The 21,653-nt window shown below is 49.7% G+C and overlaps 1 protein-coding gene across 1 annotated transcript in view; it reads left to right on the forward strand.

Moving 5' to 3' along the window:
* Positions 1-19,344, forward strand: part of SNRPE (small nuclear ribonucleoprotein polypeptide E) — a 108,107-nt gene extending 88,763 nt beyond the window's left edge. The window contains exon 6 of the mRNA XM_012655904.1: positions 18,831-19,344. Coding sequence (XP_012511358.1) covers positions 18,831-19,344 — 514 coding nt within the window. The remainder of the gene's footprint in view (positions 1-18,830) is intronic.
* The last annotated feature ends 2,309 nt before the right edge of the window (positions 19,345-21,653 follow it).

Consider the following 21,653-nt stretch of genomic DNA (forward strand, 5'->3'; position numbering starts at 1 on the left):
AGTGTCAGAGAACAGGAATGTTGCCAGGGCCCCGAGAGCTCACCCACAGATACAGCTGGGAAAACAGAGGCCCAGAGAGAGGGAGTGATTTGCCCTGCCTCGGACAGCACAGTCAGAGCTAGAACCTGGGTATCCTGGCGTCCAGGCCCAGAGCCGTCCCCTGGACCTATCGCAGGTCACTGGCAGCTTTCTCCTTCAGCTTCACGGTGTCGTCCCCCACTGCCTGCCATGTCTGAGGACGTCGCAGAATCCATGATGATCACCACTTTTCAGCTCGTAAAGAAACTTCTTGGATTAAAAACAAACCCCCAAAACGCAAGCAAACAGTTACTTAAATACGTAATGAGCTCTCCGAGGTATACTCCTGTAAGACTGTCCTCGTAGCCATTACATACGTTCAGCTCAAGTGGTCTCCCATCCCGTTCCCTCCACCCTCCACCCCAGCCCTCTGCCTGCTGCTGTGTTTGAACCGGGGCAAAGCAACACCCAGGGCAGCAGTGGTCCTCCGCATCCGCCTGGAGTTTCGGTTTGGCTTCCTGACTCTCAGAACTCAGTATGGTCCAGCGGAAACCAATTCTGTCTCTGAGACTAGATTCCTGCACCCTCCATCTCATGGCCGCTCCTGCCCCACTCCTGCCTGGGCTGAGGCCATTTCCTTTACTGCTTAGGCCTCCAGTTTCCTGGGGTCTGTGTCCAGAGGGCAAGTAAGCCACCCCGGGGTCGGGACTGCTCGGTGAGACCCGGATGGGGAATGTGACGGAGGTCGGAGTGCACTGAACGCGTCTTCCACCCACTCTGCCTGGCGCTCTGCTCAGAAACCAGCGCTCAAAAAAAAAAAAAAAAGAAAAAAGAAAGAAGGAAAAAAGGAAAGCAAGAAAGCCGTGATTTGTAGAGTTTGCTGATATCTATGGAATAAAAACTTCTATACCAGCCAACTGCAAGCTACCGATGGATTTATCATTTCTGAGCGCCCGTGCCATGCAGGCCAGCTCCAGCACACCACTGCCCCCTCCCAGGTGCCAACCTTGGCTCCCAGATGTCCTTGATGCAGGGGAAGTTTTAATTTTGTCTCAGTCCTTGGCAGGTGTCGGGTGAACAGTCTAGGAAAACCATGTCCCAGACACTCCATCTCTCCAAGCTCCCAGGTTCCAGCCACAGGGGAAAGAAGCAAACAGTGCAAAGCCTTGATGTCTAAAGGGTTTTTTTCTTCCACGGAGTTCAAAGCAGTTGCTGTGTCTGATCTTACCTTATCCTTCCAACACCCTGGGGAAGTGGGGAGACGGCAGGAATGATGTTGGTATCCCTTCCTGAAAGATGGGGACACTAAGGCTCAGAGAGCTTAGACAGCTCTTCCAAGACCCCCAGCATTTGGGAGCAGAGGCTGGAATGAGGGCGGCCAATTATGCCTCCCATTCTCAACCTCACGCCCCTTCCCCTACTCTGCCTCCTTATAATCCACAACGGGAGGCGGATGGGGATAGGGAAGCATGAGATCTCCCTGTGGTTTTTCCAGACAGAACCCAGGTCTCTACTTCCCAGCTCTCCTAGTCTTAGACCACACACCCATAGCGCCTCCAGGGGAGCTGGCCCGACAGGCTTCCCTTGGGGCTGTGCCAGCTCCGTCTCTGCTCATTAGCAGGTCTGTTTCCAGGTGGATCCACCATGGGGTCATTAAAGCAATAAACAAGTTCCCGATTGTCGATTGTCGGTGGGCTAGACCTGGCACCCACCGCTCTCTGCATTGTGCTGAGTTCCAGCGGGCCCACACAGCCCCTGAAACAATGCCTCACTTCCTCCCAGGAAGCCGCAGACCCGAGCCAGCCTCCTGGGCTCGCCCACATGCTCTGGCCAAGCCATTGTCTCCAAGTCGGACGGGTCCAGCCATTCCCATGACCAGGGTCGTTGCATCCTCTTTGCCGTCCAAAAGCAGGAGGTCAAGGGGCTGGGGGCAGAGAGCTGTAGCTCCCCTAAAGACGCTATTACCCCCATCCCCACAGCCCCCGGCCAGGAGCCTTGCGGCCTTTGCCGGGCATCTGGGTTCCATGCCCCAGCCTCTCCTTGGGAAAAGGGTGCAAAGAAGACTCTAGAAACAAATGCAGGGCAGGAGCCCTGACCGAGCCTCTCAGCCTTCCTGGCATCCCTTTTCTCTCTTGTTTGGCTGGGATTGCTCCCTATGTCCCCAGAGTGTCCATGTACATGTCCCCCGGGCAGGGCCGAGCAGTGGCAGGAGCGGGCCAGTCAGTAACGTGAGCAACACATCACCCAGCCCTGCACAGAGACCCTCGCCTGGCGGGGGCAAAGCACTGGCAAGCCCCGGTTTCCTCTCAAGGATTCTAACAGGCATTCATCTGGGTCCTCTCAAAGCTGGTCGTCAGGGGGGCCTATGCCTAAATCACCGCCACCCTGGATTTCTTTCTTTTCAACATCTCTATTTGGAATTCCTTAGCTGGAGGGGTGCCTTAGGGGCCGGAGAGTACACGGGTCAGAGTGAGCAAGGATCTGAAAGAGGACGAGACCCAGGTGGGACAGAGACCAGGAAGCCTAGGCCAGGTCTGTGGAGCGTCATGTGCAGGCCAGGGAAGACCTGGCCCTGGTGGTCCACGAGGTAAGAAGTGCTGAGGTCTGGAGGCAAAGGCGCCAGAGCCTCTGTGTGCAGTCTCTCGCCCTTGCCAAGCCCCGGCAAGAGCTGGGGAGGCTGATGTATTTAGTGGAGGGCCAACTTTGCATCAGCTAAACATGAGTTCCCGTCTGCCCTGCTTTGGCCCTGAGCCCTCACCTAGGGAAGCGCAGACTGCTCGTGCGCAGAGCCAGCTGGTAAGGGATGTAGGAGGCTCTGGACTGCGGAGGCTGGGGCGGGGCACATGCTGGAAAAGAAACTGGAGACAGGAGCCCCTGCTGTGGGCAGCTTTGGGGTAAAAGATGCTAGAAATACGCTGAAGGGGGATGAGAGGATAGAGACCAAGACCAGCCTCAAACCACATTCCCTCAATGTAGGACGCAGCAACATTGCCTTTGTTTTCTTTTAAAATTAACTTTATTGAGATATATTGAGATATACATCATTTTAAGCATACAGTTCAATGGCTTTTGACAAATATATAAACCCGTGTAACTACCACCACAATTAAGATATTAACCATTTCCACCACCACCCCAGTTCCCTCCCGCCCCACTGCGGTCAGCCTCCGCCCACCTGGCCCCAAGCAATCACTGATCTTGTCTCTGTCACCATTGAATAGCTTTGCAAATTTGAGATTTTCATATAAACGGAACCATAGAGTATGGGCCCTTTTGTGTCTGGCTTTACCCAGTTGTTGCGTGTATCAGTAGTTAGTTTCTTTCCATTGCTGAGTAGTGTTCCGCTGTGTGGCCGTACCACCGTTTGTTTATCCATTCACCTGTTGGTGGACATTTGGGTTGTTTCCCGTGTGGGGCTGTTATGAATAAAGCTTCCTTTAACATTTGTGTGCAAGTCTTTGGGGACATATATTTTCATTTTTCTTGAGTGTATGTCTGGTAGGGGAACTGTTGGGTCTTACGGTAAGCGTACATCAACTTCATAAGAGATTGCCAAACTATTTTTCAGAGTGGTTGAGGCATTTATGCACCCACTAGCAGTGTATGAGAATTCCAGTTGCTCTGCCTCCTTGTCCACACTTAGTATTATCCATTTCTTTCCTTTTAACCATTCTAATGGGAATGTAGTAAAATCTCACTGCAGTTTTAATTTGCATTTCCTTGATAACTAATGATGTTGAATGTACCTATTGGCCATTCACATAATTTCTTTGGTGAAATGATTATTCAAATCTTTTGTTCATTAAAAAAGATTGCATCGTTTATCTTCTTATTAAATTGTAAGTGTTCTTTATGTATTCAAAATACAAGTCTTTTGTCTGATATATGCATTGTAAATACTTTCTCCCAGGCTCTGAGCTGGGACTTCTCTTTTCATTTTCCAAAAGTGTCCTTTGAAGAGCAGAAGGTTCCAATTTCAATGGAGTCAAATTTATTGTTTCTTTCATGGTGACTGCTTTTGGTGTCCTGAGAAATCTTTGCCTAGCCCAAGATCAGAAAGATGTTCTCTAATGTTTTCTTTTAGAATTTTATCATTTTAGCTTTTATTTTTAGGTCTATGATTCATTTCTAGTTTATTTTTGTGTGTATTATGAGGTTGAGGTCAAGGTATATTTTTTCCCCTAAGACTATACAATTGTTCTAGCATCATTTTTTTGAAAAGCTATCCCTTCCTTTTTAAACTACCCTAGCATCTTTGTCAAAAATCAATTGACAAAACACCTGTGGATCTATTTCTGGACTCTATTCTGTTTCATTGATGTGTGTGTCCATCCTGATGCCAACACCACCCTTGACTTGGGTACTATAGCTGTGCAGTGGGTCTTGAAGTCAGGTGATATGAATCCTACTTTGCTCTTCTTTTTCGAGATAGACTTGGATATTCTGGGACCTTTCAGTTTCCACATAAATTTTAGAATTAGCTTGTCAATGTCTGCAAAAATTACTGGGTGATTCTGATTGGGATTGAATTGAATCTACAGATTAATTTTAGGAGAATCAACATTTTAACAGTATCGAGTTAAATTAGGTGCCAACTTGAGTAGATTAAGGAATATCTAAAAACCTGGCAAAGCATTCTTTTTGAGTGTGTCTGTAAGGGTGTCTCCAGAGGAGATTAGCATGTGCATCTGAGTGGACTAGGTGGGGAAGAGCTGTCTTCGATGTGGGCAGGCGCCATCCAATCAGGTGGGGCCTGGAAAGAACAAAAACAGAGAAAAGGCAAATGCATCTGTCCATCTGCTGGAGCTGGGATACACTCTTCCTCTCCTGTCCTTGGACAACAGAACTCCAGGCTCCCCAGCCTTTGGACTCCAGGGCTTACGCAAACAGCCTCCCTTCACCCTCACTGCCCTCACCCCCTGCCGGATTCACAGGCCTTCAGCCTCAGACAGAGAAACACACCATGGTCATCCCTGCTTCTGAGGCCTTCAAACTTGGACCGAGCCACGCTCCTGGCATTCCAGGCTCTCCAGCTTGCAGACGGCTTGTTGTGGGACTTCTCAGCAATTCGCCTAATAAATCCCCTCTCATATATCCACAGACATACAGTAAGTCCTCACTTAACATTGTGAATAGGTTCTTGGAAACTGTGACTTCAAGCGAAATGACATAGAATGAGACAAAGTTTACCACAGGCTAATTGACATAAGAAGAGTTAAGTTCCTAGGGCATATTTCTGGTCACAAAACCATCGCCAAACTTCTAAATGAAGACCAAAACGCCTCTAATACTACACATTGAAATAAATGTGAGATATACATACATTTAGTTAAGAAAGATTAATAAAAACAAGTCAGATAACCATTTACCCAATTTCTGGTGAATCAGCGAGTGATGGCAGACAGCGGTGGTGGTTAAATCACGGGATGAATGTTTGCAAAGTGAAGATTGTAGGGAGCACCTCCTACCACCACCCAGTTCAAAACCAATCGCAAATGTGGGGGCTCGCTGTGCGCTGTGGCACTACATCGTTTATTGTTGTGTGTGTACGATTACTGCAGACTGCACGTTTATTTTATAATAATTTGCATTCATGCATTCATTCATTTCCACCTGCTTATTCCAGTTCAGGATCACAGGGGACCAGCACCTATCCTGGCGGTTGAGGGCGCCAGGCGGAAACCAAGCCTGGACAGGCCACCATCCCGTCACAGGGCACACTCACACCCCCCCACACCCACTCAGACTGGGGCCATTTAGACACACTGATCAACCCGACGTGCACATCTTTGGGACATGGGAAGAAACCGGAGTGCCCAGAGAAAACCCAGCAGACACAGGGAGAACGTGCAGACTCCACACAGACAGTGGCCCTTGCTGGGAATTGATTTTTTCTCCTCGTCAAGGTTAGAACAAAATGACCATTGAACGATGTTATTCTGGGACCTAATGTATTCCATTGGTTCTGTCTCTCTAGAGAATCCGGACTAAGACAGCATCCATGAACATGGCATATCTCTTTATTTATTTAGATCTCCTTTCATTTCTCTCTTAATGTGTAGCTTGCACATCTTTTATTAAATTATCTCTAAGTATTTCGTGTTTGTTGCTACTACTGCAAATGGCACCTCGCTAGTGTATGAAAACACAGCTGATTTTTGTACATTGACCTTGTATTCTGCAGCCTTGCTCGATTCACTTATTGGTTTTAGTTATTTTTTGTTAATTGGTTAGAGTTTTCTATTAATACATATGTGTCCTGTTATCTGTGAATAAAGACAGTTTTATTTCTTCCTTATTATCTGTATGGCCTGTGTTTCTCGATTACCCTGCTTGGTCCTAATCTGTTATCCTTTTTGTATATTGCTGGGTTCGTCTTGCAAAAAATTTGTCAAAGCTTTTGTATTTATGTTCATGTGGGATATTGATCTGTAGTTTTCTTTCTATATAATATCTTTGGTTGGGTATCATGGTAATGAGGGATTTATAAAATGAATTGCGAAATGTTCCTTCCTTCCCCGTTTTCTGGAACGATTAGTGTATGATTAGGACTATTTCATCCTTAAATGCTTGATAGAATTTTGCCATTTTGAAAAAATTATGAATTCAAGTCTTTAATGGATAGAGGGCTATTCAGATTTTCTGTTTCTTCTTGGGCCAGTTTTGATAATATGTGTTTTTCAAGTAATTTGTCCATTGTATCTGAGTTGTCAAATTTATTCTACAAAGTTGTTAATAATACTCGCTTTTGATCCTTTGTGTGTCTGTAGGATCTGAAGTAATGTGCTCCCCCTTTCATTCCTGATATGGGTATTTTGTGTTTTTCCTCTGTTGTTGTTGATCAATATAACTAGAGGTTTATCAATGTTATTGATCTTTTCAAGGAACCAGGCCTTGCTTTCATTGATTTTCTTTATTGTTGGTCCGTTTCTTATTTCACTGATTTCCACTCTTATCCTTATTATTTTCTTCCCACCATTGCTTTTGGAAGGTCATCGAAGAGTACAGGTTTTTACTCCTGTCTCCAACCATAAATCAGAGTCTGAATAACAGGGATCTTGGCCATAGTCTTGTCCAACCCCTTCATTTTATAGGGAAACAGAAATCCAGAGGGGGAAATAACTTTCCTCAGGCTACTTAGATTTCTCTCAAGGCCAACTCATTCATTCCTTAATTCATTCCTTCCTTCATTAATATATTCTTATTCATTCATGTAAAACATATTTGTTGAACACATACTATGAACCAGGGGCTGTGTTCTGTTCTAAGTCACAGTCTTTGCTTTCAAAACTCTTCCAGCCTAATGAGAGTGATAGTGAGTTCTCGGCCGACGCAGTAACAAGTGCCATGGCAGAGGCATCCTCAGAGTGCCGGCTAAGTACCAAGAAAAGAAAAGGATACGAACTCTGATGGCTGGTGTGAAGAGGAGGGATGGGAGCAGGGGATGGTCAGGGAAGACTTCAAAAAAAACATTTAAAGTAGGTTCGCCAGGCAAAATAACTCTTTTTTACTCCAGAAAGAACTTTGTGGATCTACTAAAAATTTGTTTAGATAAGGCAAATAGAAAGTAATGCAAATCTCCATAAGCACCCACCAATTAATCAATTAGCTAATTTTGCGTCCAGCATCATGCTGTGAGGTTTGGGAGAATACAGATTATACAGATGACTCAATCATGCTTTCCAGAGAATAAATCTTCATTTAGATTCCCATTCATCATTTTTCTATTTTGCAGTTGGCCGGTCCCATCCATAGAAGGTAAAATATATTTAGAAGCTGTACATCGTCTTATTGATATTGACATCCTTATCTATTATCTTTTTAGCTATTGCTGCACAACAAATTACTCCAAAACTTAGCAACTTACATAATAAATATTTTTCATCTTATGTAGTTTCTGAGGGTCGGGAATCCAGGAGTGGCTTAGCTTAGCGGTGCAGGCTCCGGGTCTCTCATGGGGTCTTTCATAAAGATACCGACCAGGATCGCAGCCTCTGAAGACCTGACTGGGGACAGAAGGTCTTATTCCAAGCTCACTCACGTGGCTGTGGGCAGGAGGCTTGGTTCCTTGCCGTGTGGGCGTGTCCACAGCGCTGCTTGATGTGGTGGGTGGCTCACCCCAGAGCAAATGATCCAAATGCCACTCTGGTCCATCACACGTTGTAACTTCTGCCTTGCTCTATCCATTAGAAGTGAGTCGCCAAGTCCAGCCCACGCTCAGTGAAAAGGGTTACTCAAGGGCAAAGGCATGAACAGCAAGAGGTGGGGGTTCCGGGGGGCCGTCTTGGAGACTTACGACCACAGATACCCTCATAGACAACTTTGAGAATCTGGAAACTTAGTGACATTGAGATTAAAACGGTCAATTCATCTTTGCTTCATTTTCTACACAGAACTGTAAAGAAAAGGACCTAATTCTTAGAAGTAAAATTATTTTCTAGAATTTTATCCTCTTTATAGATACTATCCTAAAATAAAAAGTGACAGGGTTTTTATGGAGAACCCTGTCCTGCTCCATGCTGGGAGAAATACTTCAGATACTAGGAGGCAACTTCAAGGAATCTTTTGGAAGGATATAACCCTGGAAGTTTGGGACTATGCATGATTATGACTCTTAATTTACTTATTCGAGAGACTGGGGATGCAGAGTGAGTGAGACAGAGGTAAGGGGATGAGGAGCCACGGTTGCCGCAGTGAGTGAGAGAAGACTACATTCAGCGTCAGCCTCTGCAGAGTGTTCCGTGGCAGAGGGATCCGCCGGCTTCCGCAACAGCCTCCGTCTGCAGAGGTGCAAAGTTGATGAAAATTACCTGCAACAGCTCAAAAAGTCACTGAAAATGTGACTGGGGAGTGTGGAAGCAAACATTTTAAGGGCCAGCTCAGAGTTCTAAGCCAATCGTTGAAGATTTGGAGAGGAACCACATTGCTGGTTGAGGGAGAGTCATCTATTGGTAGATTCCACTGAGGAAGCTTGTTCTTAACAGAATATGGTCTTCAGCTTGCATAGTTTGTCATGAAAAACATATTTAAAGTGGGAACAAATACTAAGAACCCTGCTTACTCTTCTGGGACTCAAGAGAACAGGACACGGTGAGCAGGCTTGTCTATACTCAGAGGCCCAGCTATAACGTGTGGAAGACCCACCCTCATGCATCCTGGTGGCAAGGAAGGGCTCTCTGTCTTGTCCATGGAAGTAACCCAGCAGGGATATATCTAATTATAATATTTTCTAGAAGTTCTTTTTTTTTTTTTGTAGAGACAGAGTCTCACTCTGTTGTCCAGGCTAGAGTGCCGTGGCATCAGCCAAGCTCACAGCAACCTCAAACTCCTGGGCTCAAGCAATCCTTCTGCCTCAGCCTCCCAAGTAGCTGGAACTACAGGTATGTGCCACCATGCCTGGCTAATTTTTTCTATATATTTTTAGTTGTCCAGCTAATTTCTTTCTATTTTTAGTAGAGACGGGGGTCTCGCTCTCGCTCAGGCTGGTCTCGAACTCCTGACCTCTAGCAATCCACCCACCTCAGCCTCCCAGAGTGCTAGGATTACAGGCGTGAGCCACCGCGCCCAGCCATTTTCTAGAAGTTCTTAGGAGGATGTGATTTGAGGCTTGCTATGTGCTCTTAGGCTCCCCAAATAAGGGGAGGTTTGGGGGGAGAACTACATGCAAAAGAGAACTGACTCAGTTGCACTAACAAAGGCCAATGGCCCAGTGGTTTACACAAGACACCAGTTTACTGTCTCTCTTATAATCGTCCAGGAATAAGCACTACAGGGTTTTATGGGGGCTCCATGGTGTCATGAACCCAGACTCTTCACCCATCTTCAATGCCCTTCTTACATCTCATGGCCTGGGACACCTGCTACAGCTCTGCCCACTCTGTCCACATGCCAGCAGAAGGGAGAAAGAGAGAATGGGGAGAATACACCCTTTCTTTTAATGGTCATAATCAGGAAGGTGTGTATATCACTCTGCTTAGTGCTGTAGCGCTGAACCTAGGTACATGTCCATAGTTAACTGCAAGGGACGCTGGGAAATGCAGTCTTTTAATTGGTAGTCATTTTCTCAGCTAAAATTTGTATTACTCTAGAAAGGAAAAACAGATACGGGGGGACAACCGGCAGTCTCTGACATAAGAACCGCCTGTAATCTTGCCTGGAGGAAGGCAGAGCAGATTGGTAATAGTTAGGTAAACATCCTTTTATTAGACTGTAAACTTTCTGCTGGCAAGGGGCCTAGCTCTTTTTGGCCATCACTTCATCTTCATTGCTTAGCACAGTTTATGGTGTAGAGAGGTTCTTAATACACACTTATCAAATGAATGCGTGAGTGAGAGGCAGCTAGACGTGAGAAGAATTCCAGAAGACACGCTACTGTGCCTCTGCCCGAGGACTTGTGTTGCAGGGATACAGACCACTTGGCTTCTTGTTAAAATTAAACCTGAGAAGGCACGTGGAGAGTTCTTCCCGAAGGGAAATGTCATACCTACCACTCCCACTCCGACAAGTAGTATGGTTTCTTTATAGGCTTGGCCTAATGTCGAGAGATGGTAAATTTCAGATGAGGAAGGACACACAGAGCAACTTGGTGGTGTATGATGTAAGCAAGCCAGGCTGGTCCACAGTTCCAATGTGTCGTCACTGTAAGCAAACCTCATGTCTTTCTGGGGGAATTTTATCCCACCGTCTCTTATATTACACAGATTAATCCTTATAGATAGGAGGGGCAGCTTTGGAGCAAATGGGGCATCTGCGAGGGGTTGCGGAGAGGGCCACCCGAGAAGGCAGGCGTCGGCCTCCCCACCGTAGGCTCCAGACAGCCTCGAAGCTCTCCCTGGAGGGCCGTGTTTCCAGCTTCTGCATGTAATAAGCTGAGAGAATGGAAAACAGTAAAAAATGGAAGTTAATACAACAGTCAGTAAAAAGATAAAGCAAACTAAGAAGAAATAAAAAAGATGGTAAAGACAGTAAAGAAAAAAAGGGCATCAGGTAATAAAGTGATGATATGAACTAAAAATAAGCCAAGTAAGCTACAAAGAAATTAAAAGACAGAACAAAGACAAAGGTTAGAAATAAAAGACGGAGGATGAAAAGATAATACAATAACAATAAATCTAGACGATAAGATGAGATAAAAGAAAATGTATAAAATAGCTAGAAGAAAGACAAAACAGAGATTAAAAATGACTGAGACAAGTAAAATCGTTAAAACCAGGAAAAATAAAAGACTAAAGGAATTAAAACAATAAAATGTGTTAAACCAATACCAAAAGAAATAAAAAATTTAAAAGGCTGAGCTATGGGGGAAAGAGGATAATAGATCAATTTTGTTTCAAGTTCAAATAACACTGCAGTGTGAGTGCAGAGGACAACCCTCCCGTGCAGACGGATCTTTCGGTGCAGACAGCCGCGGGTCGTGCAGACCTCCCAGCATCCGAGCGTCACACTAAATTGCTGGGGCTCCCCTAACACGGCGCCACAGACTGGGTGGCTTAAACAGTAGAAATTTATTTTCTCATGTTTAGGAGATTGTAAGTCCACGATCAGGGTATCAGCAGGGTCGGTTCTTTCTGAGGGAAACGTCTGCTCCAGGCCTCTCTGCTTAGCTGGGAGATGGCCATCTTCTCCCTGTGACTCCTCATACCGACATCCTTCTGTACGTGTCCGTGTCCAAATGTCTTCATCTTATAAGGACACCAGTCATATTGGATTAGGGGCTATTCTAATGACCTCTTTTTAACTTAATTGTATCTGTAAGACCCTGTCTCCAAATATGGTCACATTTTTGGAGAGGTGCTAGGGGTTAGAACATATGAATTTGCGGAGTGGGGGAGGACACAACGCAGCCCATAGCGGCATCTGTGCAAGGAGTGCCTGGGAAGATATTCTTCAGGAGAAGAGATGAGAGCAGAGAGCAGGATCTCTTGCCGGATCTGGGGCCTCTGACACAACTGACTTTTCCTCCCTTGAGTTTAGTTTCTAATGAATATTTTTCATTTCACTTGGAGCCACAGGGCAGTGCAGCTGAGCTCTAGAACGATAGAACCCTGAAGTCCCTAACCCAACTTCTCTTATGATGTTAGGTTGAGACCATGAGCAGCCCAGTCTCCGATGGCCAATGGAGAGGCCTGCCCATGAGGCCAGGGCTGGGGTGCGTGGCTGCTCATGCCAAGAAACTTCTGCTCTGGGGAGAAACACCTCGTGAGATTGAAAGTGCCTTCTAAATCCCCTAGAAGAGACAACAGGAACTTCAGCAGGCTTTTGTAGCTTAGTATACATAGCTCATTGTCTTCTGCCTTTTCCAAACAGGGAAGCCTGGGACAGCTGGTCACCATTAGTTACCCCATTCTTGGGAATGGGCTTTCTGTACTTGGTTTCTCTGTTGCTCCAAAGGTGGATGTCTTAGTCCACTTGGGCTAACACTGGGTAATTTATAAACAACAGAAATTTATTGTTCACAATTCTGAAAGATGGAATGTCCAAGATCACGGTGCTGGCAGACTCAGTGTCTGGTGAGGGCCCATTCCCCATGGATGGTGCTTTCTGTGTCCTCACATGGCTGAAGGGGCAAACAGCTTCCCTCGAGCCTCTTTTATAAGGGCACGAATCCCATTCCTGAGGGCTCTGCCCTCATGAACCCAATCACCTCTCAAAAGCCCCACCTGTTAATACTATCACATTGGGGACTTGGTTTCAACATATGAATTTAGAGGGGACACAGTCATTCAGACTGTAGCTCAGAAGTGTGTACAGTGCAGAGAGGCCTGAAAACCCTCCTTTTATTCTGGAGAAGGGGAAGCAGAGAACCATAGAAGCAGCAAGCGAAGATCACCTAGTTCCGTCTCCATGCTAATAGCTGAGGAGACAGAAATCCAGGAAGGGAGCACTTGTCCCATAGCGTTCTCTCTCTCTCTGTCTCTCTCTCTGTCTCTGTCTCTGTCTCTCTCTCTCTCTCACACACACACACACACACACACACACACACACACACAGGCACGCACACACAGCAAGCAGACAGAGCCTAGCCCCAAGGGGCTGGCTTTGTGGGTGCAACCTGTGCTCTGTGCTCAGAGCTCCCAGCACTTGATTCAATGCTCTGCTGTCACCATCTCGAAATTCTCAATAATTCTGGAACAAGGGCCCTGCAAGTTACGTAGGTGGTCCTGCCTCCACGTCCCACCATGTCCTGACGAGAAGGGAAGCACGAGCTCTTTTTGACCATGAGCTGTCTATCCAGGGAGAGACTCAAGAATTGAGAAAAGGAGGAGGAAGGGACCAAATGCCTTTGATAGAACCCATACTCAAGCTAGAGTTTCCTCTCTAGCCTTAACTCCCAGTGAGCTCTTAGCTGGGCAAGAGTCCTGGAGTCACCACCTCCAATCTCCAGCCTTCAGGCGTGGCCTGTCCCAGCCCTGTTCCCTTCAGGATCCCTGGCAGAAACCCCAGGGAGTGGGAGCGGAGGATGAAAGGAAAGTGAAAGTATCTGCTCTCTGGATGGCCCCTTCTCCTCCTCCTCCTCCAGAACAAAGCCTCTCTTTCCCTTCTTTTCTGGATTGTTAATTGTCTTTGCTCCATGGTGCCTTTGTTCATTGTTGCCAATGCCCCCCAGGATGGGGACCTGGGTCTCCTCAAGACAGGAAAGAGGGTGAAAAACAATGTAGGCAGTGGCGGGGGAGGTGAAAAGGGCTGGGGAGGCAGAGTCCGGATTCTCTAACTTGCCCAGGCTGCTGGGAGGGGAGCACCTTCTTCACCTCTCCCCTCCCTTCCTCCATCAACTGCCTTTTCAGGTGGGAAGAGATAGGAGAGAATGAAAAGAAAAGAGAAAAAAATACCACTGTGTGTATTCGAGCACATGTGCGCACGTGTGCGGCTGCCCTCCCAGAGGGCGGTGGCCTTGTCTTTGAGCTGCGCGCACTCCAAATGGATCGGGAAGACATGCAGCCTGATCAGGACCCTTAGCAACTTAGGACTCCAGATAATTCAATTTACAGAGAGAGCATGTGCAGTAGGCCGGGAGGCGAGAATGACTGCTCCAGCCCTCTCCCCATGCTCACTGCCCCACGTAGCTAAACAAGTGAAGGACGGACTGGAGATGTTCTGGAAGTGTGTGTGTGTGTGTGTGTGTGTGTGTGTGTGTGTGTGTGTTTGTGTGTAAAAAGGACTCAAGTCACCAGCATTAGCTGAGCCCATGCACTGAGTGGGGTCCCTGTGTGTGTGTGTGGTGGGGGGTGGCATGCATTGGGTCTTCTGTCCTTGGGAGAAAGTCCTTCACTTGGAGAACAGAGGCGACTGTCACATAGAAAGCAGAGAGCTGTTTCTACTTCTAGGGTCTAGGCTAGAATCTGGGGTGTTGAATAATACTCAGGCACTGGTTTATATGTTTCACGTTCCAAGGACCATAAAACCCCACAAGAAGCAGAGCAGCGTGGTAAAGCAGACAAAGCATGCATCTGAGAGCCAGAAAACCTGGGTTCAAATGTCAGCCTTTGCCCCTTCACTGTGTGGTTTTGGAAGATTTCCTTCACCTCTGTGAGTGTCTTTTTCATCTATTGAATGTCCCCATCTTCACAGAGTTGTCGATAGCTTAAAGAGATCATGTATGTAAAGTGCAGCCTTGGGCAAGTTTCCCCTCCTCTCTGTGCCTCAGTCTCCTCTACTGCACAAAGAGGGAGCTGGAGATGGTTCTGGAAGGCTGATTCTTTCCAGATTTTCTACTCTCAGACTCTGATGGGCAAATGAAACATTCTATGACTCAGTCTGTTAGCTTCACGGATTAGCTCCATACCCGAGTGTGACTCCTTAGAAAAACCCAAGTAGAACTGAGTAGAAGCCCACCTTGGGTCAGCCTGAAGGCAGTGCCTGCCTCTGAGAAGTCGCCCCTGTGGGACACCCCATGATGCGAGAGCCCCCTGGGTTGAGCATCTCTGACTCACATCTCTGGCTATAGGGATCTGGAAAAGCACTTGCTCAGTCAGTAGGATGAAGAGTTGGTACCCAGCCAGGTATAGTGGTTCACGCCTGTAATCCTAGCACTCTGGGAGGCCAAGGTGGGAGGATCATTTGAGGTTAGGAGTTTGAGACCAGCCTCAGCAAGAGCGAGACCCCATCTCTAGTAAAAATAGAAAGAAATTAGCCAGGCAAATAAAAATAGAAAAAGTTAGCTGGGCGTGGTTCCAGCTACTCTGGAGGCTGAAGCAGGAGGATAGCTTGAGCCCAGGAGTTTGAGGTTGCTGTGAGCTAGGCTGATGCCATGGCACTCTAGCCCGGGCAACAGAGCGAGACTCCCTCTCAAAAAAAAAAAAGATTTGGTACCAGACAAGCCCCACGAGGCTGGGCCTACTCTGACCTGACCTAACCTACAAGTGTCCTCTCTCTAAGCTTCACAGAGAAAATGAGCCTCAGTTAGGTGAGGGCCGGGGTGGGAGCAAGCAGGACAGTCTCCAGGCAGAGCAGTGAGACCAGTTGTTCAGTGAGTTCCTTCCTTCTCCAACTCCTCAGCTAGCTTCCTCTCGCAGAGCTTTCTCTCCTCCCGCCACTCTGTGAATTAAATCCTTTTCCTACTTCTCCCAGGGGCATGTGCATTTTACACTAACCTTGGAGGTAAGGGAATGTCAGGAACCCAGCACACCTGGGCACCACAACCTCTCCCAGTGTCTCAGGAACTGGCTGACGGCCACACGCAAAACACACTGGAGACTGCGCTCCCTGAGGCCGAGTGAGTATTTGTTGAGCATCTACTATACTCTGGAAATGAAATGGGGCAGAGAAGGTCCCTCCCTCACAGAGCCTACAGTCTAAAGGGGAGTGGGAAAAGTACAGGAAAACAGAAAACATAAAATAAGTACGAATTGTGCTATGAAGGAAGCAAATAGGGGGCTGAGAAGGAGGACAAAGGTGGGATACGGTGGAGGATTTTACATGGGGGAGAGGAAAGACCAAAGAAGGGACGTTTTTGTTGAGATGGGAGGGATGCACTTTCCCGGTGAAAAGCCGTTTATGGGGTTTGAAGTCTGGTTTAAGGCAGATCTTTTTCAGTAAGGGGATCCGATTGGGATTGGGCAAAACTTATGATATAACAGTTTAGGACTGGAGGATACAGCATGGGGAGGGTCTTGAAAAATAAACAATTGTTTGATAAGCCAGTGGTTTGCCCAGTAAAGCAAACTATTGTCCCAAAAAGGGGGCTGTTGGAGCAGTCTATTGTTTGGATAAATTGATTTTCAGGAAGTTCCTGAAGCAAATAATGAAGTTATTTACTAGTTTACAGTCTTATCTCGCCGGGTAAGAAATTTCTGGAACAAACATTAAAGTCATGTGGCTGTACACAGCCTCAGTTCAATGATGTGTCTGCAGGTGGACTCAGTTCTCAGAAGCAGCGAGGCTGCTGCAGTCCAGCTCAGCCGTGATGGTGGCCTAGGCTGGGGATGGTGGAGACAGAAGTGGATAAACTGGGATATATTTTTGGAGATAGATCATTGACATTCACTAAATTGACGCGATGGGAAAGGAGGGATCGCCGATGACTGCTAGGATTTTGGCTTGAGCTACTGGGTAGGTGGCGATACCACTTACCGAAACGGGAAAGAAGGTGGGACCAGGTAGACACAGGTGGTTAACGGTTCGATTTTTAACATGTTAGGTTCAGGATGTCTGTGAGGCCCGTGAGTAGAAACATCAAGCGTGCGGTTGGATACATGAGTCTGAAGTGCAGTAAACAGTCTTAGAGATTTAAATAAAAAAATTGAGAAAATCATCAGCACATAGTTGGTACTTAAAGCTATGGGAACGGATAACATTTCACCTAGGGAGAGACAGGAGAGAGAGAGAAAAATGGGGTGCCGGGAAAGAGAGAAAGCGAGGGCAGAGGAAATTCAGGACAGTGTGGAGTCATGATGTGAGTGTTTCAAGGAGGGAGTTGTTGACGGGGTTAAATGGCATAAATTTGATAGGTATTCCTGGGAAATGGTGTGGTAGTGTAGAAAGATCTAGAATCTTAAGTCAGATAATTTCCTCTCTCCATTTACTATGACATCGAGCTTCATTTTTCTCCCCTCTAAAATGGGGATGATGACACCAACCTCACAGAATTGGAATAAGGTACAAACAGATGTCATATAGGAAACCAGAACCATGCCTAAGACACAGCAGGCGGACAGTACCTTAACCTGGTGGCAGTGACTGGGAAGGGCTGCTACAATGAAGTGAGATATCGTAGAGGGAGGAATGCCGGGGAGAGGAGGGTCCAGCTCTAACCTCTCTGTCCTTGCTTTCTCAATCTGCTGTCACTAAGGACAGCTACAGGAGGGACCCACGATGAGGTTGCCCCATTGGAGCTGATCAGGAGCCAGAGAAAAATAACCAGAGACATGGAAAACACAGGCACGTTGTCTGGGAGGAGGAAAGGCTTGGTGGCACCTGGGTAACTCTTTCATTTCTGAGATGGCTTCATTCACCGTCATCCGAAAACCAGGCCCTCGGGAGTTCAAGTTGACTTTTCCCACTGCTGGCTGTACTTTCACCCTGTTTCCTCCTTTCCATCCCCTGCTCCTAGCTTAGCTCAGGTCTGCATCATTGTCGCCCTGGCCACTGCCATTGTGTGGTCACTGGCCTCCTTCCCTCCCTCCAGTTAGACCGAGGCCTTGCTTAGAATCCTTCAGTGGCTCCCCCTTCCCTTCGGTCAGCCAGTTGATCAGCAAGTATTTATTAAGAGCCTGCTCTTTGCCAAGCCCTGGCTAGGCATGCGGGGTCTAACAGTGGACGAGAGAGACACATCCCCGCCCTCGTGGAGCTTACAATCCAGTGGGGGAGACCAGCGAATAGTTACTGTACTATCTACAAGCAGGGGACTTCCAGAGCCCACAGATAGGGTGCCTGACCCAGATTTGGCCATCAAGAAAGGCTCGCGGAAGAGTTGATATCTAGGCTGAGATCTAAAAGATGAATAAAAGGAGTTGCCAGGCAAGGCAGTGGGAAGGAAGAAATCCAAAGCCCTTAGAAAGCCTTGCTGACCATCACCTGCTGACACGCAGGCCACCCACACCGCGGGCACAGTTATTTGCAGTTCCATGACCGCAGCTCCTTTAACCTGCCCTACTCCCACTCCCAGGTCCTTCTGAGACCCGGTTCAGTCCCCACATCCTAGTGACTTTGGTGGTCCCCATGCCCCATGTGCTTGCCCTATCTTAGCACTCTTCCCCTTCACTGCACCCAGTTGGGCCAGGCGTATTGTAGACATTTAATAAATATGTTGAATAAAAGGAATCCAACTCTCCACGCTCCCTCCCCTCTTAGAACAGGGTGGGAGAAAACGAAGGACTTCTTTGAGAGACTGCAAATGACAGGACTAGGGAATGGTCGGAGACACCAGGAAGCCCTCTAAGCTGGTGGGATCAGGTTCTTAAGGGAGGTTCTGAAATGGGGTTTCTAAAATCCCCCAATCCAGGCTATCTGTCTGGACGGGTTACCCCAGGCTTGGAGCTGGACCGATAACTTTTTAGGTCTTGCTCAGAGGAGTAAAGATGCTCTGTGGCGACGCTCACACCTGAGCAGTGGGAGAGGGCAGAATCCACCTTCTTTCTTCTATTCTCTCCATGCCCTCACTCCACCTCCACCCACGCCCGCCGCCCGGGAACCTTAGCTCTAGCCTTCCCAACAGAGGTTTCCAGCTGTTGATGCCTGGATGGACTCGGCAGCAGGGAGGAGGAGGAAACTCTCTGTCCCTCCCTCCCTCCACATCTCCCCACCCTCCTCCCTCCTCCCTCCTCCTCCCCCTCCCCCTGCGCGCTCTCGGTCTCCCTCCCTCTTTCTCCTCTGAGGCTGTCCAGTCGCCTCGCAGCAGCGAGCAGCAAGCAGCGAGTGCCCTGTTCCAGTCCCGGCTTGGAACTGAACTGTGTGAGCGCGGGTCCCGGAACCCGGGCCCAGGAGCGGCGAGCCCGGGTCGGCGCCCAGGGTGCAGCGGTCAGCCTCGGAGGCCCTGACTCGGAACCGAGCCGAGGCGCGGAGCGCGGAGCCGGAGAGCGCGAGAGCGGAGAGCGAGGCGGGCGGGCCAGCGCCGCGTCCGGCGAGTCGAGGAGCAGGACCGCGGAAGGCAGGGAGACGGCCGCCAGCCGAGGGCAGAGGGCAGAGGGCAGAGAGCGGCCTGGCTCGGCGGACGGCGCCGCCCGGCCGGATCCGAGCTCGCCGCCCGGGACGGCGGCCCCTGGTGGGGCGCGGATCCTGGGTGGCCGTGGGGCCGGAGCGACTCCGCGGCCGACAGCGGGGGGCGTGCCTCCTCCCAGCCCAGCCGCCCCGGCCCGGCCCGCCCGCCCGCTGCGTCGCCGGGGCATGTGAGCGGGAAGCCCGGGCAGCCAGCCGCGAGGACCGCACGGAGGAGGAGCCGGAGCGCGGAACCGCGAGCCGCGAGCCCAGCGCCCGGCTGAGTAGTAAGTGCGCCCTCCGCGCCCCGAGCGCGCCCATCTCCCCACCCCTCCGAAGTTTGACACTCGCGCCCCCACGTTTCTGGGCACACGCCGGCGCTCTTCCCTCCGAGTTGCCATCCTTTGCAAAGTTTTTCGAGGAGGAACAGACCCTCACCTACCCGCGACACCGCCGGCCAGTGGCGGCTCCTCCTGGGCTGACCGGGTCCTTGTGGAGAGGGGTGGCAGCCTGTAAGGCTGGGGGTGGCGGTGTGCGTATGTGCGCGCACCACGCTAGCCGAGCTTGGGGTGCCCCCGCCCCCAGCCCGCTCCTCGCCGGCCGGCTGGGGCACTAGGTCTTTCCCACGAGCCTAACTATGCGCCCAGTTTAAGGATTTCCCAGCGGGAAGCCGAGGCGACCAGTGCGCGTCCCTCGAGGGGCTCGGGTGTCTGCGAGGAGACGCAGAGCTCCCCCGCCCTGGTTGTAAGGGGTTTCGGGGGCCAGTCGCGCACCCCTTGCCCCCGCTCCAGGATCGTTCCCCAGCAGACCAGCCGGGCGCCGCATCCTGTTTGTTCTCTGCTCGGGCTGCTCGGGTTCCACCCCCACCCCCACCCAGCCTGCCTCTTACCACCCCCCACCTCCCGCCCTGGGTGGTGGAGGTGAGCCTTTTCATCCCTATTTCACAGCAAAAGCAGATCGAGCCTAGGGGCAGGGAGATGCGGAGGGGGTAGTCACTCAGTTTCCAGCGGCTCGCCATTGTTTTCCCACCCCGCGCGCTCCGTACGTAAACACACACACGCACACACACACACACACACACACACACACACACACGCACACACGCAGGGTATGTGTGCGCGCTGGCTCGCGCTGCTTGGAGTCCCCCGGCGCGCAGGGATCGCCCGCGGGACTGGCCCAGCGGGCCGCACGGGTCCTCAGGCTGCGGCGCCCCATTACTTAACTGGCGCTCTGGAGGGCGAGAGACGTGGGGTTGCCGGAGAGTCCCGGGCGGGGCCGCAAGCCGGGCCTGGGCGGGAAGTGAATTTTGAACTTCAGCCCTGGACCTTTCCAGGAGGACCCCGAGCGCTCGAGTGGCTGCCCCCGCCCTGGAGGGCCCACGGCAGCTGCAAGGACTCCGCTGGCGCTCTTGGCAGCCGCCTCGGTGACAGGGGCTTGGAGGAAGCCGAGGAGTTTTCCTGGGAAGTTTGCTTTGACTCTCTGGGAATTTCCGGGCAGGGCGCCTCGGCGCTGGCGCTGGTGCAGGGGTCTGGCGAAAGCCAGAGACGGATGCTCCTGGCTCTCAACCGCTACTATTCTTGGCTCTCAGTGGTCCAAGTAGCTGGGTTCCCAGCCTCCTGGAGTTCATGCCTTCCAGACCAGTACCCCTCAAACGACCGCTACAGACCAGTTTCAAACATGGGTGCATAACTCTGCCCGTTTAGCTGTGCCAGGCGGCGAGCGCCGTTCCGGCGGGGCGGCGCCCTCCTTGGACCCACGCGGCTCTCCGCCCTCCGCCCTCGGCTTGCGGCGGGCTTGCTGCCTTCCGCTGCCCTGCGCCCGGCCTCGCCGGACGCGGCGCCCGCCCGCTCGCCCCGCTCTCCGCCTCCCCGCTCTCCCGCTCAGCCATCCACGCCTCGCTAGATTCCGAGTTAGGGCCTCCGAGCCTGACCTCTGTTTCCACTGAGCTCCCTTAGGAAGTGCCTGGAAAGGTGCTGGGATTCAACACATTTGGATTCTAATTCCCCAACGATGGGCAGCGTGACTTTGGGGTAGTTCCTTAACTTTTCAGGACTTTCCCCTCTGTGAAATGGGCAGAGTTACGCACCTGTCTCTGAAACTCGCATGTCATGATCGTTTGAGGGTACTGGTTGGGAAGAAATGAACTCCAGGAGGGTAGGGACCCACCTACTTGGATCACCGAGAGCCAAGTATAGCCTAGAGCCCAAGAGCCCGGAGTTAGGTTCCAACTGCTGCCACTGGCAGTGCGACTTTGAGCAGTTTAACCTAAACTCTGTGCCTCAGTTTCCTCATCTGCAAAATGGGATTAATATGAAAGTATTCACCTCATCAGGTCGTCTCGAGGATTAAAAGGCTTAATAAAGCTCAGACAGTGCCTGGCACATAGTAAGTGCGGGATAAACATTAGCTGTTATTGCCATTATTATTTAACTGACCTTGTACAGAGCCCAGAAGAGCCCTCTGGGATTGTGCTCACCCAATCAATTATAATAATCGTCCGTTTC

Source organism: Propithecus coquereli, unplaced genomic scaffold (assembly GCF_000956105.1).
Source record: "Propithecus coquereli isolate 6110/MARCELLA unplaced genomic scaffold, Pcoq_1.0 Scaffold491, whole genome shotgun sequence".
Taxonomy (NCBI): Eukaryota; Metazoa; Chordata; class Mammalia; order Primates; family Indriidae; genus Propithecus; species Propithecus coquereli.